General features: G+C 45.9%; 2 protein-coding genes across 2 annotated transcripts in view; one reads left to right on the forward strand and one right to left on the reverse strand.

Annotated features, from left to right (window-relative positions):
* The window catches only part of LOC135908381 (uncharacterized), a 397,530-nt gene that overhangs the window by 370,132 nt on the left and 10,175 nt on the right, over nucleotides 1–17,223 (reverse strand). The window lies entirely within an intron of this gene.
* The window catches only part of LOC135908380 (major facilitator superfamily domain-containing protein 6-like), a 37,441-nt gene continuing 24,425 nt past the window's right edge, over nucleotides 4,208–17,223 (forward strand). The window contains exon 1 of the mRNA XM_065440155.2: nucleotides 4,208–4,560. Within this exon, the coding sequence (XP_065296227.1) occupies nucleotides 4,556–4,560 (5 nt within the window). The 5' untranslated portion in view covers nucleotides 4,208–4,555. The remainder of the gene's footprint in view (nucleotides 4,561–17,223) is intronic.

The raw sequence follows: 17,223 nt of genomic DNA on the forward strand, positions 1-17,223 counted from the left end.
TCCTTTTGCGCACGAGAAGACATACATATGAACGACAGGAAAATACGTGGTCGGGCGGAAAAACAAATCCGCCCTCTGCGCCGGTACGTGACAGTGTTTTCGAGGCCGTTTTGTCTGCAGCGCCACTGCGAGAGCCGCATTGATCGATAAGATGGGCCGCGCGCCAACGACTCTTCGTGCTGTTTAACAGTTACAAGTCCCCGGTTTCCTTTCCTTTTATTTTTATTTTTTCCCGCTTGAAACAAAAAGCTAGACGGAATAGTGTCCTCACTTTTCGACCACGATGGGCGATGCAGTGAAAGTGATAACCACGTGGTACAATTTGGACCTGCACTGTTTCGCGGCGATGTTCTGACAACAAGCGCATGTGGCGGTGTCATCTTGGCTCTTGAGCTCAGCAATTTTCCCATGAACATTTATGCTTTTTCTAAGTCTACAAAGGTCGAAAGCTGACGGAGATAAAACCAAACACGCGCTCGTAATTGGCACGACTGGTAATCTAAGGTACCACCTAGCTCAACAAGCTCCTGTACAGTGTTCTGCAAATTCTGGACAAAGACCCGCAGAATTTTCTTGGAGGAGTATACTGAGTGCTATACAAGTCAATTCCACTTCTGTTTCCAAGCATTAAAGCGCCTACACATATTGCTTATGCTGCTGACTCGTCCCTAAATCTATTTCCGAAACATTTAGCATACGTTTGCTACTCAATTTGCATTTCATTCACAAAAAGATTTACGAAAGGTATACGGGTGTGCAATTAAAATGTCAGTCTTCACCTAAGCTCTTTCAATGTCCCAAAACGCCAACGCAAGGTTCCTTTAGACATTTGTCCGACTTCTTTTCACCGAGATTGAAAGCGGTGTACGCTCCTAGACCTCTGTGCCAGCCCGCTGCCCTGCTCATCTAGTCTTGTGGCTACATTACGTGCTGTGATTGTTCTTTGCATCATCAGACGACCCAAACGCTGCCAAACGTGGTAGACAGCAAGGCTCTTTTGTTAAACAGGGCTAATGAATGCCTCAAATCGATCCTCAGCTGTACCATTTGCCCTCAGAACGATAAGCCTGAATGCATGTTATACTTACTGCGGACTTTTCCTGCTACAGCATATATTAGACTTCACCATGCCACCGAAGCCAAGGACCGAACACAAGACTAAAATGACCCTGGGCCGCTATATTGTAGCGGTGCCTTATGCCTTATTCTATGCTATTCTTATCATCCACCACACATGGCCGCCTGATCGGGTTGATAATGTGGGCAGACCGTCGCTCTGACCAGTGGCCAAGCGCGAAAAGCCTGAAAAGGCATAGAATCGGAAAAGGCATCGCTACAAAATACCGGCCCTGCACATGTGGCTCTATGGCACCTCGTATCGCACGCTGCTCTTTTACATCTGGGAGGCCGGTTTGGACTCCCTGCTGTGAACAGAAGAGCGCGGCGATATTTTTACCCCATGTCCTCGCAGGAATTGAGGCCATCCCCTCAAAAGAGATGTTTTTACAGCTGCTATCGTTCCTGCTACCGCTCCTGCATGCTTTTCTGGTCTTCTTACAAGGAACGAAAGTCGCCAGACTATGGAGCACCAGAAAACCTTTTTCGCCGAAGATAACCTCTTGATAATCCTCTTGCCTCGTCGCGGAGGAGTCCGCGGTCATTGTCCATCGTGGTGGGTGTTCCTTTTGATGCAGTAGCGCTTTATGGCTATCATTCCCGCCAATTTGCTGTTGAAGCATTCAACAAAAACTCCTGATGCCATCATCGGTACCTATATCAATCGTCACGCTCGTTTTACCTACCACTAGAAAAAAAAAAAAACGGGGGGGGGGGGGGCTGCTGCTGCTGAAGGGCTGGTAGGCTGGTCTGGAGGCGCCGGTACGCCTCCAGCCAATCAGCGGCGGCTGAAATGGACAGTCCACTAGGTGGGCACTTACAGAATGACCTCCCCCCCCCCCCCCTTCCCCAGGTGCCCCGCAAATGTCCACCAAACTCGTAGCGTCTCCTCATAGCATATATACATACGCGTCTGCGGCACCCAGTGGCGTAGTCAAGTGGGTGGCACAACGGACACGTGCACCCCCCCCCCCCTTCGAAATTCCTGCGATAGTACGCGGCCTTCACAGCCCCCTCTCCCCCTTGTTCCCCGTTCCCGGCTAAGTGTGCGCCCTTCCATCCCCTGATCACCAAAATAGCCTGACACAGTACAGTGAACAGGTCCGCAGCGTTAACTTCAATCTTTGTCACTACCGATATTAAGAGGAAGCTTTAGCTCAGGCGCAACCCCAACGCGGCCTATTCAAATACATGTAAAGCGCAAAAACGTTTTTCTGACGTAACCCCTGGACCGATTTTAATGAAATTTGTTGCATGTAAGAGAGAAGGTTAAATTCTAGGGACTCATGGAAGCCGAATTTCGATTTAGGGCCTGAATTTTGTTAAAAAGATTGTCAAAAAATTTAAAGTTTGAAAAAGAAAATAGATGCACGATGTTTACAAGTTAATAGCTCTGCATCCAGAACAGGTATCGTTGTTCTGTAAACAGCATCCATCAGATCATTAAAAGCGGACAATTCGATATGTCAATATAGCTTACGTGAATATGTTACGTTGTGTACAAGGGTTCTGCAAAAGCTGCATTTCCGTATTACAAATTTTTTTTGAGATTCATGTGTTACATATCAATTTTGTCCACTTTAGACGTACTATTAGAAGCAATTAATAGAATTGTCATATCATTTGTCATTGCTCAGTTACAGAGCTGTAAACTTGATAGCTTCGTATACTGAAACAAATTTTTGACAACCTTTTTTTAACAAATTGACGATCTAAATGAAAAATTCGATACCTACAGTCACTAGATTTCAAGTTTTTCTTTTGAATTCAACAAGCCTCGCAAGATTTGGTGCAGTTGTTGCCGAGAGAAACGAATTCTCCTTTCATGTGTATTTAGATAGAAGCATCCGAGCTAAAGATACCACTTTAGAGGAAGCTTTAGCTCGGGTGCCCCTATCCAAATACATGTAAAAGGAGAATTCGTTTTTCTCTGCAGCCACTGCACCGAATTTGATGAGGTTTGTTGCATTTAAAAGAAAAACTTAAAATCTAGTGACTGTTGGTTTCGAATTTTTTTATTTAGGTCGTAAAGTGTTTTATTAAAAACTGGCAAAAATCAAAAATATTCAAAAAAACTAAACTATCAAGTTTACAACTCTGTAACACAGCAACACAAAATGATAATACAAATCTGTGAATTGCATCTAATAGAACATCTAAAACGGACAAAATTGATATGTTACACAATCTGAAAAAATTTTGTAATATGGAAATACAGCTTTTGCACAACACCTGTAAACAACGTAAAAAATTCACGTAAGATGTAAAATGACAGATCTAATTTGTGCGCTTTCAGTGCTGTAATGGATGCCGTTCACAGAACCACGATATCTTTTTCTTGATGCAGAGCTATGAGTTTGTAAACTTCGTGCTTCTATTTCTTTTTTTCAAACTTCCGCATTTTTCAATATTCCTGCAACAAACTTCATGCCCTAAATAGATATTCCGCTTCGAACAGTCACTAGAACTTAACTTTCTCTCTCAAATGCAACAAATTTCATTAAAATTGGTCCAGGGGTTATCTCGGAAAAACGTTTTTTGCGTTTCCCATGTATTTGAATAGGCCGCGTCGGAGTTGGGCCCGAGCTAAGGCTTCCTCTTAAGTTCTATTTTTTTTAATCCCGTAAACCCCTTCTTTCCCCTTGTGGGGTAGCAAATCGGACGTGAGTATGTTTGACCTCCATACCTTTCCTTACTTGTTTTCCTCCTCCTTCACAATAAAAAACGAAAGCGTTGCCTTCAGTTCCTGTCCCACAGCCAAAGAGCGGTGAGTGGAACTAGAACTTTATCGAGGAGACCTCGGCTATACTTTCCCGCGTATGGTTACTGCCTAACAACCCTCGTCCCGCAGCTGCAAGAGGTTCTCTTAATTCCCTATTGATAAAACTTATTACTGCAGCCGCGACGAAGAATATAAAGGTCATGAACATCGAGCGCACGCATTGACTCTTATTTGAAAGCAAAAATAAAGAAAGCGCACTTCGAAATCGTAAATACACGGCCGCACCGCCTTCATCTAAGATGAATACGTGGTGCCATCTACAAGAAACGGATGTCACTTGTAGCGCTCATTTTGATGCCGGCACCTACGGGATTCAATGTATGACCGGTGTGTGATAGTGCAGCGAAGTCGTCAACGGCGAACCGAACCTTCCACACGCATTACGACACCCACGCGCAACACATTCGTCGTGAGAGTGAGCCCAGTTTTGCGCCGTGATTACGTGAACCAGCACGTCGACGCTGACGTTCGCTCGCGATCGATATATGCAGCATAGAAGCGTCGTGGATGCTCGATGTTCCGCTGCTTGTCGTCGCCGTAATTTGGTGTACCTGCTGCCTTGATGAACTGTTCATACTGTACTGATAATAGTTCTTGACTGCTGCTTGCCCGGAGATCCCTGTTAGAAGACTCGACCAGACCGGTCCAGACCCTCTAATGAGGTGAGCATGCCGGTGCCCCTGTGCGCCTCCGCTATTCCTAGGCCTTTTGCCACGTTTGAACGCACGCCGACAGCCGCTCTTTCAGTTTTCATGAGGTTTAATGGACTGTTAAATATTTTAGCGTTACCGTCGTCATAGGAGAAAATTATGATGCGGGAATTTACCTGTTTACAGTGTGCATTACTCACGCCGCGGCGAACGTGTTGAACATGTTCAGAAAGCTCGCGAGAAGCACGCGTGAAACGTGCCAGCTGGCACTTCGTTCGAATTTCGTATTTCGAAGTCTAAATGGATTGGTGCTGCCATCTCCAAGAAAAGTGCATAACTACGCTGTAATGTTGCATCTCGGAGGCTCTGTTTCTAATATCTCGGACCATATAGTTTCCACATTTGATCACGGCACCGCGCCACCTACGTTGCAAGATAGGATTTTGTAAAGAACATTACAAAATTATAGTGGCTGATTCAAACAGTATTTTTCCATGTATCAGCGCCGTTAGCACTTGTCTAAATGGATATATTTGCTTTTTGTGCTTAACCAGTAAACGGAAACATCGCGAGATATGAAAATTTTGCGCAACGTCCTACGACAAGAGTTGTAACGCTATGACAAAAGCAAGTGCAGTGAACCGGCCTCGTTATAGTGAATCCTCACATTGTGGCCTAACGGCTGTAGGAAAGAGAACCGCCGGTCATCATTAAACTCCCATAGGCGTCCATGTATAGAATTATATTTTCACTGGTATAGGGAACACGGCCATATTGAAGAAACGTATATATATATATATATATATATATATATATATATATATATATATATATATATATGCGCGCGCGTGTGTGTGTGTGTGTGTGTGTGTGTGTGTGTGTTGCGGGCATAGGGAAGTACACTGCTTTTCTATATCCCTAACCACGTGAATCGCTGTGCCACCAAAGAAAAATGAAAGCAATCGAAAAGAAAAAAAGTAACACGAAAGACTGATTTCATGCCGATGACTCAGTAAACAATGATCGTACTCACCATGATTTGATCACACTGGTTCACTGCCTACAACAATTCGTGCGTGCATAGGTTGCCTTCAATTCTTATCAGGGTGATCAACATACCATATAGTATCAGGGAAAGAGTGGCAGCCTCTATACGTGTAACGTTAGCTGCCTGTGAATCTGCGTTTCAATAAAGAGAAAGTTCGCGCTCTCTTGAACGTGAATCAGCCTGCTGTGCTTAGAATAAACTTTATCGTAGTAGGTAAAATGGTGAACTACGGTTATAGCGAAGATATTTTCCGGTGTCGACTACTTCACTATTCAACACTTCAACAAGGTACTATTATATGTATTTGAATATTCTAAAGGATGTCTTTATTTTGGCGCTTATAAGGTAAATTTTTATATTCCGGCCTTCGAGTGGCTATTTGCATTACGCCCTCATTCAAAGGCGGCCGCCGCGGTGAGGAGTCGAACCCTCACTCTCGTGTTCTGCAGCAGAACCCCATAGCAACTGAGACAACCGCGGTGGCTGTGCGTGTGTGTGTGCGCGCGCGTGGGCGAATGCTAGTACGCGCATGCTCTTTAGGGCTGTACAGGCGGGCAGCGCAGTGCGGTCTATCCACGCGGAGTATCGTGAGAAACGGGAGAGAGGAGAGTGCAGACATAACAGACATAGACGCCGGCGCTGTGGTTGGCGGGGGTAGCCTTCTCAGATTCCACAGCAAACGCCACGCACTGCTGACGTCTGCTGACGTCTGCGTCACTGATCGTCTGATTACGGCGTCGTGACACCTTTTGTATAGTCGCTGTCGTCGTGTGCGGTTCCCACACGCATATCGAACGCAGGCCAAATGTTTCGGTACTTCATAATCATGCTAAAGCTGAAATCAGACCACATCTGAATCAAACTAAAGTGAAATTCATTCATTCATTCATTCATTCATTCATTCATTCATTCATTCATTCATTCATTCATTCATTCAATGAAATGAGAACGATTAGCCTAGCTCTACGAGCAGTGAACTTTCGTGTAGCTGTTAAACACAGCATACTTTAATAGCCCAACAAGGACACTGAAAAGGACCACAGGACGAAGCGCTGACGAACAACCAAATGCCACATTTCCGGAAGTGGTATATAAATCGCACGCACACACACGCGCGCACACACAAAGCACGAAACCTAATTGTTGTCGTTCATGTTCTAATTTATTTTCACATTTCAGTCACAGCGTCCGCCACAATGCCTCACTTGTTGCGCGACAGGCATCGGTTAACGTGTTTGCGCGAATGCGTCCATCGATATCTCGTTTCTTTGCATAGCCTCATTCCTGGAAGCGTTGCAAGCCTCACTCTTGATACGTCAGCGCTGGGCGTAATCTGACACCGCCTTCCTAGTTACATACAAAGTCCAGTAGTATTGTTGCTTGTCATGGATGGTCGAGTGACAGTCAATCGGTCGATCAACAGTCACCAGAAGCACTGGCAGTAGTCACCGTAAGGCATACGACGTCTGCCCGTGGAAGGAATGCAGTATCCCACCGATTCGGATCAGGTGAGCAAAGGAGACAAGGAAAAGAGCGCAACGACAGCGCGCAAATACAAGAAACCCAAATACACAACACACATCCGACCAATAGTGAGAATGCCGGATGTATACGGTAGCCGAGGCGTCTTTCCGTCGGCCTGCGGAAAGGCGTCGGTGGCGCATGGATACCACAATGGGTTCGCAGTGGCTTACGGGCGTAATATCATCATAAATGTCATTGCCATAGCCATCTGATGATTGTCGGGAGTAATAGAACTACTGAAAGTACTGCTGATGTTACTTTTAGTGTACGTTGAGCCCCCTATTTCTGTAAAAGCAGCCTATTAAGGACATAATTCACTGTTTCGCTCATTTTGTCAAACGCCGCCGTAGTTGGCCCCCTTTGAATCGTTACACGAACCGAAGCATAGTGCAGAACCATTGCGTGGCGTCATTGGACAGTGCCCTGACGAGGACGAATCCCATTGTTGAAACGTTGGCTTCGACGACAGTCCTTCTTATACCAGTGTTAATTTTTACACTTGTGGCATAGAAGGAACCTTAAAACACTTCCTGTGTGGCTGCCCATCATACGGTGGTCAGAGGCTTGTCCTTCGAGAGTCTTTAGGGAAATTAGATGACATGCCTTTCATAGAAGGGACGTTCCTGATGCCGTGGCCTCGTGCCAGTCTGCAATGTACAAAGCCACAAAACTACTGCTGCGTTTGTACACTAACCTGTGCAGACTAGCGCAAAAAAAGACTGCTCACTATCAGAGACAAAAGATTACTTTTAACCACGCGATCTGCAATTGTAAAGAGCCTGGCTACAAACACGTTTTCAGAGAAAGAATGGCTGCTGTATGACTACCTTTCCGATAACGCTTAATTAATGGTTATGCGAAGCATACAAAAAGCTGAAGAAAAAGAAGAAAAGCTGCAGTAGGTTCTGTGTGCTGTTAGGATTGGGATGCTCAATCTCATCGCTCGTGATCCGTTGACAAGATTGAAGTCGGGCATGAATTAGAAGGTAGCTGGCCCATGCCGTCGTCCAACTTATCCACGCTGAGGAAGTTGAGGAAGGGAAGGACTGCTTCTCATCGAGAACGAGGAATATGGGTTCATTTACAGTATTTACATGCAGTTCATCAGTCTAGCAGGACTGCTCAAGAAAGTACGTCAGTCTAACACGACTGCTTGAGAGAGTGACGCAGTCTAACATCACTGCTTAAGAAAGTGTATCGAGCATCCGCGCAACAGCCGTTTATAAACACTCGGTCCTCCCCCGATTCCGAGGTGGCGGAAACGTTCGTCCAGTCATTGTAAACACGCCGCCTCTCCGCGGCACGGTTTACACACACACACACACACACACACACACACACACACACACACACACACACACACACACACACACACACACACACACACACACACACACACACACACACACACACACACACACACACACACACACACACACACGCACACACGCACAGGTTCTCGGTCCGAAACCGACATCACAGGAATTTCGTAGAACTCGGAGTGCACCCTCGTAGTGCGCTCGGGTAGCCATTGTCTTGCGTCTTGGTCGGCGCGTGGGAAGAGGTCTCTGACGACGTTCCCGCGGCAACTCCCCCGCCCATAGCAGATCAGGTCCGCGTTGGTGGGTTCGGTAACAATAGTTGGCCCATCGAACTCATTCAGTCACAACGGCGACGAGGCTAGAGCGTAACGGTGGCGGTTTCAGCACAAAGCCTGCTTCGTCAAACGCATCCTAGCTGAAGCGACGGAGAGTGGAGGATGCGCGCATTGTTCCCGACACAAAGTCGACTTAGTCCCGCCGTGGCTAGAGGTTGGCGGCGGCGCTCCAGGAAAGTTGCGGCCACTGTCGCAACTGGCCGGCAAAACTTGCACTGCAGCTGGCCGTTCTTAACAGTGCGTAGACACATGTAAAAGACATGCTGCGAGTAAAACATCACACATTTTGGCGTAAAAGACTTAACTGCTACAAGACCAAACTCAATAACACTAAATGAGAGAAAGAGAGAGAGAGAGACTACAAACAAAAAATCGCAGTTTGTATAATGGAGGCTTCCGCGGCGAATCCGAAAGCAATACTTGTATTGACCATTTGATTTTGAATTTTGTCGCAAACTTTTGTTGTTGTTTACTTCTGATAGTTTGCGATACCTTCTACTAGCAAACAAATATGCAGCCTTAGAACAGAGAGATGAAGATGACATAGAGGTAATGAATGAAACCGTAACTAGGCTGACTTCAGAGGCAGCAATTTAAGTGGGAGGCAAGGCACCAAGGCAATCAGTAGGCAATCTCTCCCAAGTAACTAAGGACCTAATAAAGAAACAACAGAGAATGAAAGTGTCCAACTGAAGAGATAAGATAGAATTCGCAGAAATGTCAAAACTGATCAACAAGGCAAAAATAAGTGATATTCGAAACTATAACGTGAGAAAGGCCGAAGAAGCCGTAAAAAATGGAAGCAGCCTTAAATCAGTGAGAAGGAAACTTGGCATAGGACAAACCAAGATGTGTGCGTTGAAAGATAAGCAGGATAATATCATCAGCAATCTCAAAGATATAGTAAAAGCAGCGGAATAATTCTATACTGACCTGTACAGTACCCAGAGGAGTCGAGATATCTCAGCCGGCGTGTCAACGGCGTGCACAGCAGCACCCGTTTCGCCACGACCACCGGCGAAAAAGGTAATAGAGGGCTGCTGTGCACGCCCTTGACACGACGGCTGACACACGGCCGTGATTGACAGACGGCCGTGTCACTGGCCTTGTGCACAGCACTCCTTTACTCTCAATTCGACACCCTCGCCGCTAACACACATTCGCTCGTTGTCGCAACCACCCACCTTACGCCTTCTCCCCTTTAGAAAAACCCCACCTAAATATACTGCGGCGAGAAAAGCATATGTAGCCTTGAAGAAGACAAGTCCACTCGTCGAAACGTTGGCTCCTGCTCTAACTTTGTTCTCCTTTTGGCTACATTTCGCTAATTCGTCGATTATGCATTTCGATTTCTCGCGTAAATAACGCCCACCTCGTAGAATAATCTACCTCAAGCAGTATAATTGTGCCACGTATATGTTTCCGTCGAGTTATCAAAATTCTGTTGCATAAAACGCACACAAAACCTCCAGGCAATAGTTCCTTTTTGTTTACGCACCTGCAAAGGAAAGAGAAATGAAACGTTGTTACAACGGTGGGTGTCCCGCTGGCATAGCGGGGGGATCCTCGATGAATTCAAAAGTGCGCTCCGTGTCGTTTCTGTCGCAACATCGACTGCCCCGCGTCGCAAGCCGCACCAGCTGTGCGCCGCGTGCACGCCTTTGTGTGTCGCGTCGCTATGCGTGTCGTAAACATTCGTCCGTGCGTCCGCACTACTGCTGCTGCTGCTGCTTGCTGGTGACCTCGCCGAGACGGAGCGTTATTTTCTGTAGCGGCTTCGCGAATCGATCGCGGCCGAATCGAAGCGGCGGGCCAAGCGGGCCCGCGATTCTCGCCAGGAACTCGAGCCACGGTGCGCGAGCCTCCGACGTACGAGAACGCGAACGAGCTGGAACGAGCGCTGAAGCTAAACTCCGGCACGGTATATCCTCGGGCGATCACTTTCGCGAGATTTTCGCTCGACTCGGCACCGGAGGCGGACAGCGTTTCCGGCGCTGCGAAAAAGCTCGCGATCTCCGGACAGTGCGGAGAGCGCTGTCGTTCGTCCGTGTTTCGCGCCGAGTCTCGCGAAATCTCGCGAAAGTGATCGCCAGTGGATACCGCGCCCCTGTTTCACGATTTTGTGTGTACTGGGTGCGGATAGGATATCAGAGGATAAGATGGAACAGGCTGGGGCAAGATAAGATATACGCAAGACTTTATATGATAGTTAATTTGAGAAGACACAGAGAGGTTGGGGACCGGGGTCGCTGTTCGATGTAAATCTCTATAGCCTGCTGCGCTGCGCTAAAGGAAAAGGAAGGGAAAATAAACATGGTTATGCTGCTCGGCACTTTGAATTTTTGACGGCTGCCATTTGTAAACCTCGTAGTACGCGTTTCGTTGGTTTTCTTCGGCTTTACTCCCGTAATTAAGAGCTTGATATCTGTCGGAATCACGCTAACAGTTCCTTTCTCGCACGAAGTACCAACTAGGTGAGTGTAGTACGTGGTGCACTTTATCTCTCCCCCCCCCCCTTTTTTTTTCAAATTGAAATGATGAATAGAAGAGGTTGACGCCTTTATGGCGGCACCGGCTACTCCTTGTCACTTAGCAAAGAAAACAAATATGCACAAAAAGAACGAATAATGTCACACAATATGGCACTCAGTAGAATATCAGATGAATACAACTAATTGCAACAGTACATAAATCGCAAAGTTTTCTGCATAAGTTCAGCACACATACGCATATATAAATCAAATATATTGAAAAGGCAAAATACAGAACAGAATTATTTACACTGCAAAACTGAGAACACGTAGCGTAAAAAGCACGATCACCATACAAACCAATTTTGAACACAGAAAAACATTTATATAACACATTTATCTTTATTAGGATAAACTGAAATTTAATATTTTCCCAAAATGTCTGTCTTCGAAAGCCCTTTTTTTTTCAAAACAGGAAGTGCCCTTTTCTGAAGGCCCGCTGTTTGCTATACACCAAGTATCTTTTCGTGTGAATGATCTTGTATATAAAAGCAACAAGATTGCTTGCAATACCGTGTCCTGCCTTTTCTTGTACCTTAGCTTGTGTCCCAGTAGTTAGCGCTCTGAATTGAGCCATGCTTCCATGCCAACTCGCCCATTTTTCACTTTTGTGCAGTACTCTTCGCGGTGAATCATATTTTGTGCACTCGAGGAGGAGGTGATGCACGTCTTCGCCTGGATGGCCACACAACACTGCGAACTGGAGGCTCGTTTTATCCTGTATAAAGAGTGTCGCGCAAATGCAGTACCAAACCGCAGATGGTGCACTAATGTTGGGAAATTTTTTTTTTCTCTCAGATTTGACGAAAGTGGCAGGTTTATACGTGGGTCTATAAAGTGTAACTCCGAGTTCTTAGATTGCTGATCAAACCAGGCAGTTTTGCTGAGGCGGCAGGATATCTGTCTCAGCAGCAGACGGATTTTGTTGCGCTAAAGTGGAAGATTAATTGCCTCTGCGTTACTGTGCGTCCGATTCGCAGCTGTGTCCGGTGTTGTGTTATCAGGAATACTGCAGTCTCCTCGCATCCACTGAAATGCAGTTGCGTGATTCATTGCGCCTACTTTGGTGTTTTCTTTGAGGGTCTCATGCCAACCAGACTCTTGACTGGTTGACATCCCTGCCTTCCCATATTCTTCTCTCTCTCTTGAGCGTCTCATACAATAGCAAAATGTTCAAAGAATTTTCCTTATTGCTTTGTAGCAATGCGAGGGCGCCTCGTGAGTGGCTAAAAATAACCCATTTTTACGAATTTCTTGTTGATGTTACGAAACGCAAAGCACACAGGATTGCAAACAGTTCTGCCAAGGTGGAAGATGTATATTTCGGGATTATTTAAATGTTTGCTCTAGCGTCAAATGTAGAATGACGAATGCTAAAGGAGAGGAAATTTTTATGATACGAACCGTCTGTATACACCTGGATGTATTGCGGATATAATGAGTAAATATTGAATAGTGGCAGTTGCTGTGCGGCTACCATGAACATGTCTCTTTTATCTATAACCCCATCGACCGACAATTCTACTTTAGGACTTGTTAATATCCAAGGAGGGTAACTAAAATCCATTTTGCATAAATCAAAGCTTGGTAACAATGCTTTATGTTCTTGAACAGCATCGTGAATTTTGCTTTTGTTTCGCTTGCTAAGTACGAGGTTTAATGAATGCATCTCGTATTGAGTTAAGATGCGATAGACATGTCGGCATGTTTCAACCGTTCGTATGACTGAAAAAGGTAGGTGACGAGCTTCAGCGAATACTAGAGATCTCGACGTAGCCTGCGGGACCCCATAACACACTCTCAGTCCCCTTGCCAGTAAACGTTGAGGACCTTCCTCAAGGAGGAGGAGACAAAGGAGAGGAAAGACAGGGAGGTTAGCCAGTGTAAGTACCGGCTGGCTACCCTGTGCTGGGGAAAGGGGTAAAGGGAATAGAAAGAAGAAGAAGAGGAAAAAAATTGAAAAAAAAGAAAATTCACGCAGTAACGCGGAACTACGCGCTACAATGTTCAAAGGCGGTCGCACAAATCGCATGTCCTTAAAAACTTCAACAAAGCCCTTAAGGCCTTGAGTGCCGAAGCCCGTCTGGACCAATGTCCTAGAGCTTTTTCCTCAAGGTTTGCGATAAACCATGGAGAATAGGTGCCGAATAAACAATTTTTTTTTGTTTTATGAATGCGTTATGAACTTGTAATAGTGAAGAGACTCCTCCCGCCCCCCTCCTCCCCGTGCTGTTCCAGCGAGTCGGCGAAGTACGTTTATTAGAGTATTGGTCGGCTTTTCAACTGCGCGGATATGTGATGCCCGTGACAACTGGAGGTCAAGAATAACGCCGACAAATTTATGCGCCTTCACAAATATCAAAATTTGCCCTTCAAGCGTGAGTTTGAAATTATTCAGCTGTCGGCTAGTGAAAGGAAGTAGGCTGTCTTTGCGTAAGACAGACTCATGCTTCTTTCGTTTAAAAAGATATCCATAATATAAAGACCCACTTGCAGTGTTGTTTGAATGTCTTGTATTTAAGATCCAGAGGCCCACATGCAGATGTCATCTGCGTACAGTGAGCACTGCCGGCTAGACGGTAGTTTTGGTTTTAAGGCTGTCATGACAGAGTTGAATCAAAACGGACTGAGAACACTGCCATGCGGAAAGCCCTGCGTGATGATGTGATAATTACTCTCTCCTTCAATTGTTTCCATTGATATTTTTCTTTTCCTTAATAAATTTCATATCCACCGCAGTGTTCGGCCACATAGGCCAAGCTCTAACATACGTGCAAGCATGTACTATATGTGACTTACATGTATATGTCTAGCATGTATATGTCTAGAAACACTATACGTCCACCTGACTCGCCAGATCCAATATACGCGAGAAATCACGCACAGTTGTGACAAGCTGTTTGACTGTGGACACGCCTTTACGAAAACCATGTTGGTGGTATGACAGTGCTGCCTTGTGCGACAAACAATTGTTTATGTATTTGGCGAACACGTTTTCAAGCAATTTACAGCAGGAACTAGTAATAATAGAGACAGGCCTGTAGTTCGAGACTAGTAAACGATTTTTTTATAGTATGGGAACAACTCTAAACTTAAGCCAGTCGGCCGGAACCTCGCCAGAAGAACTAGAGGTTAAAGATTTTAGTTAAGGGCTTTGTTAACTGTTGTACGTAACGCTTTAGAAAGGTATTGGGAATTCCATCCGGATCTACAGAATTTTTAGCGCCTAAATTAAGTAGCGTGGCCGTGACATCCTCATGTGTTATCGATAGATCGTACTTTCAGTCAGAAAACCTTCTAGTAAGCGCACACTTATCTGGAAAACCCATTGGAAATAATCGTTAGAACTATTACATATAACTCCGGGTTCTGTAATAAAATTGTTATTAACTTTTATTTTATCTATCTCTTCTTTTCTTTCGCTTAAATGGCGCCAGAACTTATCCGGGTCAGGCTTAATAAATTCAGAAAAATTAGTGCTTAAAAGTTCCGCCTGGCTGTTTCCTATTCACTGAAAAGCACTTTTTTAGGCTCAGCAAACACTGGAGAATGAGTTTTGTATCTTTTTCTGAGCCTTTTAATCCTGCGCTTGGGATGGATTCTCTCTCGATTAATCCACGGGTGCGCACTCTCCTTTTGTACTTTTGGGGGGAGGGACATAACTTTCAATACAGTAATTAATTACCGTACAAGACCGCTGTCATTGCACCTTATGCCTTCCTTTACTTAGCTGTCAACAGCAGCTATTTGCATCACTCACTCACTCACTCACTCACTCACTCACTCACTCACTCACTCACTCACTCACTCACTCACTCACTCACTCACTCACTCACTCACTCACTCACTCACTCACTCACTCACTCACTCACTCACTCACTCACTCACTCACTCACTCACTCACTCACTCACTCACTCACTCACTCACACGCCCGTCACTCGTGTCTCCATTTACGTGTGCTGTAGTTTTCGCACTGCATTTTCAAGTATAGAAAGAATATAGCCAACGTTTATCGCAGGCCTTGTTAGTAAAATGTCGTACGCTTGAAGAAGGGAAGCGATCAGCGACAAAAATATTTACTGAAATGCAGAAGCGGTATAGAAGCGAACCTTACATCAGCGCTGTACACGTCTGTGAAACCCCTGCGCAAGCGTTCTCCACGGTTTTCGCTCACCCGCCGCCTTTAAATATTTACGTCGTCATCGTCGCGAGCGGTTGTACGCACGCCTATTTATAGCGCGCGCGCCGTTTCACCGGAGAGCCGGCGTCTTGCATGGCTGCGTGTACGTGCCGTCGTAGATGTATAATCCGACGTCGTCGATGAGCCTTGCCACACACACGATATCGATACCTTCGTACGCCGTACGCGCCACGCACGCGCGCGATCTCCCAAGAACTGTTTCACTACCTCACACTAAACCCGTGTGGCGTCAGTGATGGCGAAGTGGAGGTTGACCAATCAAGAGTGGAAATCGCAAGTCCGCTCCAGCTCGTTCCTACAGGATAGTACATTTCATTTAAAAAATGTCGCTGTTTCGCCCGAAAGGAAAAGCATCGATATCTATAGCAAATTAGCAGACAGCCATACGAAGTAAGGATAGTACTTTGATCCGTCGTATCAACTTGTAAACACTGGCTTTTTAGCTAAATTAACGGGCATGGTGTCAGCGCGCACAGCAAACATGAACACATCTCACTCGATGGCCGCGGACGCTCGCTGTCGAGACGCTGGGGTAAGGAAACGCGGCAGCAGGGAGCGAAGTGACGTTCGTGCTGGCTATCGCTTGAACGCAAAGTGAGTGCGGAGGACACACAGCGCGCGCAATGCTCCGAGCCGCCGACGCGTGTAGACTCTGCCCTCAACCCTGATCGCTCACAAGATACGGCCGCGCGCCCGCGCGCAGCCGCCACGTGCGCAGTTGCAGCCGAGCAAGACGCTGCCGCCTCACGGCAGGAATGCGTTTGGAGGGTCCGTATAATTGCCATCGCAATAAAGAAAATAGAAAATTACGAGTCTAAGGGAGGAGCAGGAAAAGAGAGAGAGAGCAAATGATAAATGAAAGGTAGGGAGGTTAACCAGGACTGAGCCCGATTGGCTACCCTACACTGGGGAAAGGGAAACGGGGACGGAAAGATTAAAGAGAGAAGAGAAAGTCCACCGGGGATATCGTTCAGTCACTCAGTCCGGATTACAGACGCTGACTCAATCCTGTATCTTTCAATTATCGCAGCAGCGCTTTTGTGGCCTTTTGTAGCTGCGATATACGAGGCCATGGTCCCAAGATCTTGTTTAAGGTGAACGGTTTTCTATCTAACTGGTTGAGAGCTGGTTGAGCAGGAAAAGCAATCCCGTTGTTCCCATCTATGCAAATCAGGTTAGTGCACTGTATTTCAGTGAAGACTGAAAGTTTCAGGATGTACGGGGCATGCATTTCGTCGTGTGAAGGGAGTTACGCAAGTAAAATATGCCTGCGCGGACGCATTGCCCTTGAAAGAAGACGAAAAGAACAGGGTGCGATTCATATGAATCTGAAACGCTACAGCATTACTGACCACGTGATTTTTGCATAATTTAATAGGGCTGCCTGTGTAGCCTCCCTAACAACAAACGAAGGAAAACAATCCGATCAGCCCAACTGAGATAGCCAAGGCGACGTCTGAGGCAATCAATTAGCAAAGCCCACTCTTATGAAGTTTCTATATCGTTGAGTAATTGAAATTTTATCTAAGTCATCTAAACAGTAAAATGCCTTATCTGAACAAGCAATTTTTCGATCTAACTCCTCCAAGGACAGCTCCTCCATTGAGCCGATTAGGTGTACAGGTGTGTCGGAGTCTGTATTTCGGATTCTTCATTGTACGCGAATATTGCGCATGATTAGTACGGCGCTGATAACAGGTGCGCCATTAGATT

The sequence above is a fragment of the Dermacentor albipictus genome, chromosome 5, assembly GCF_038994185.2.
Source record: "Dermacentor albipictus isolate Rhodes 1998 colony chromosome 5, USDA_Dalb.pri_finalv2, whole genome shotgun sequence".
NCBI classification, from domain to species: domain Eukaryota; kingdom Metazoa; phylum Arthropoda; class Arachnida; order Ixodida; family Ixodidae; genus Dermacentor; species Dermacentor albipictus.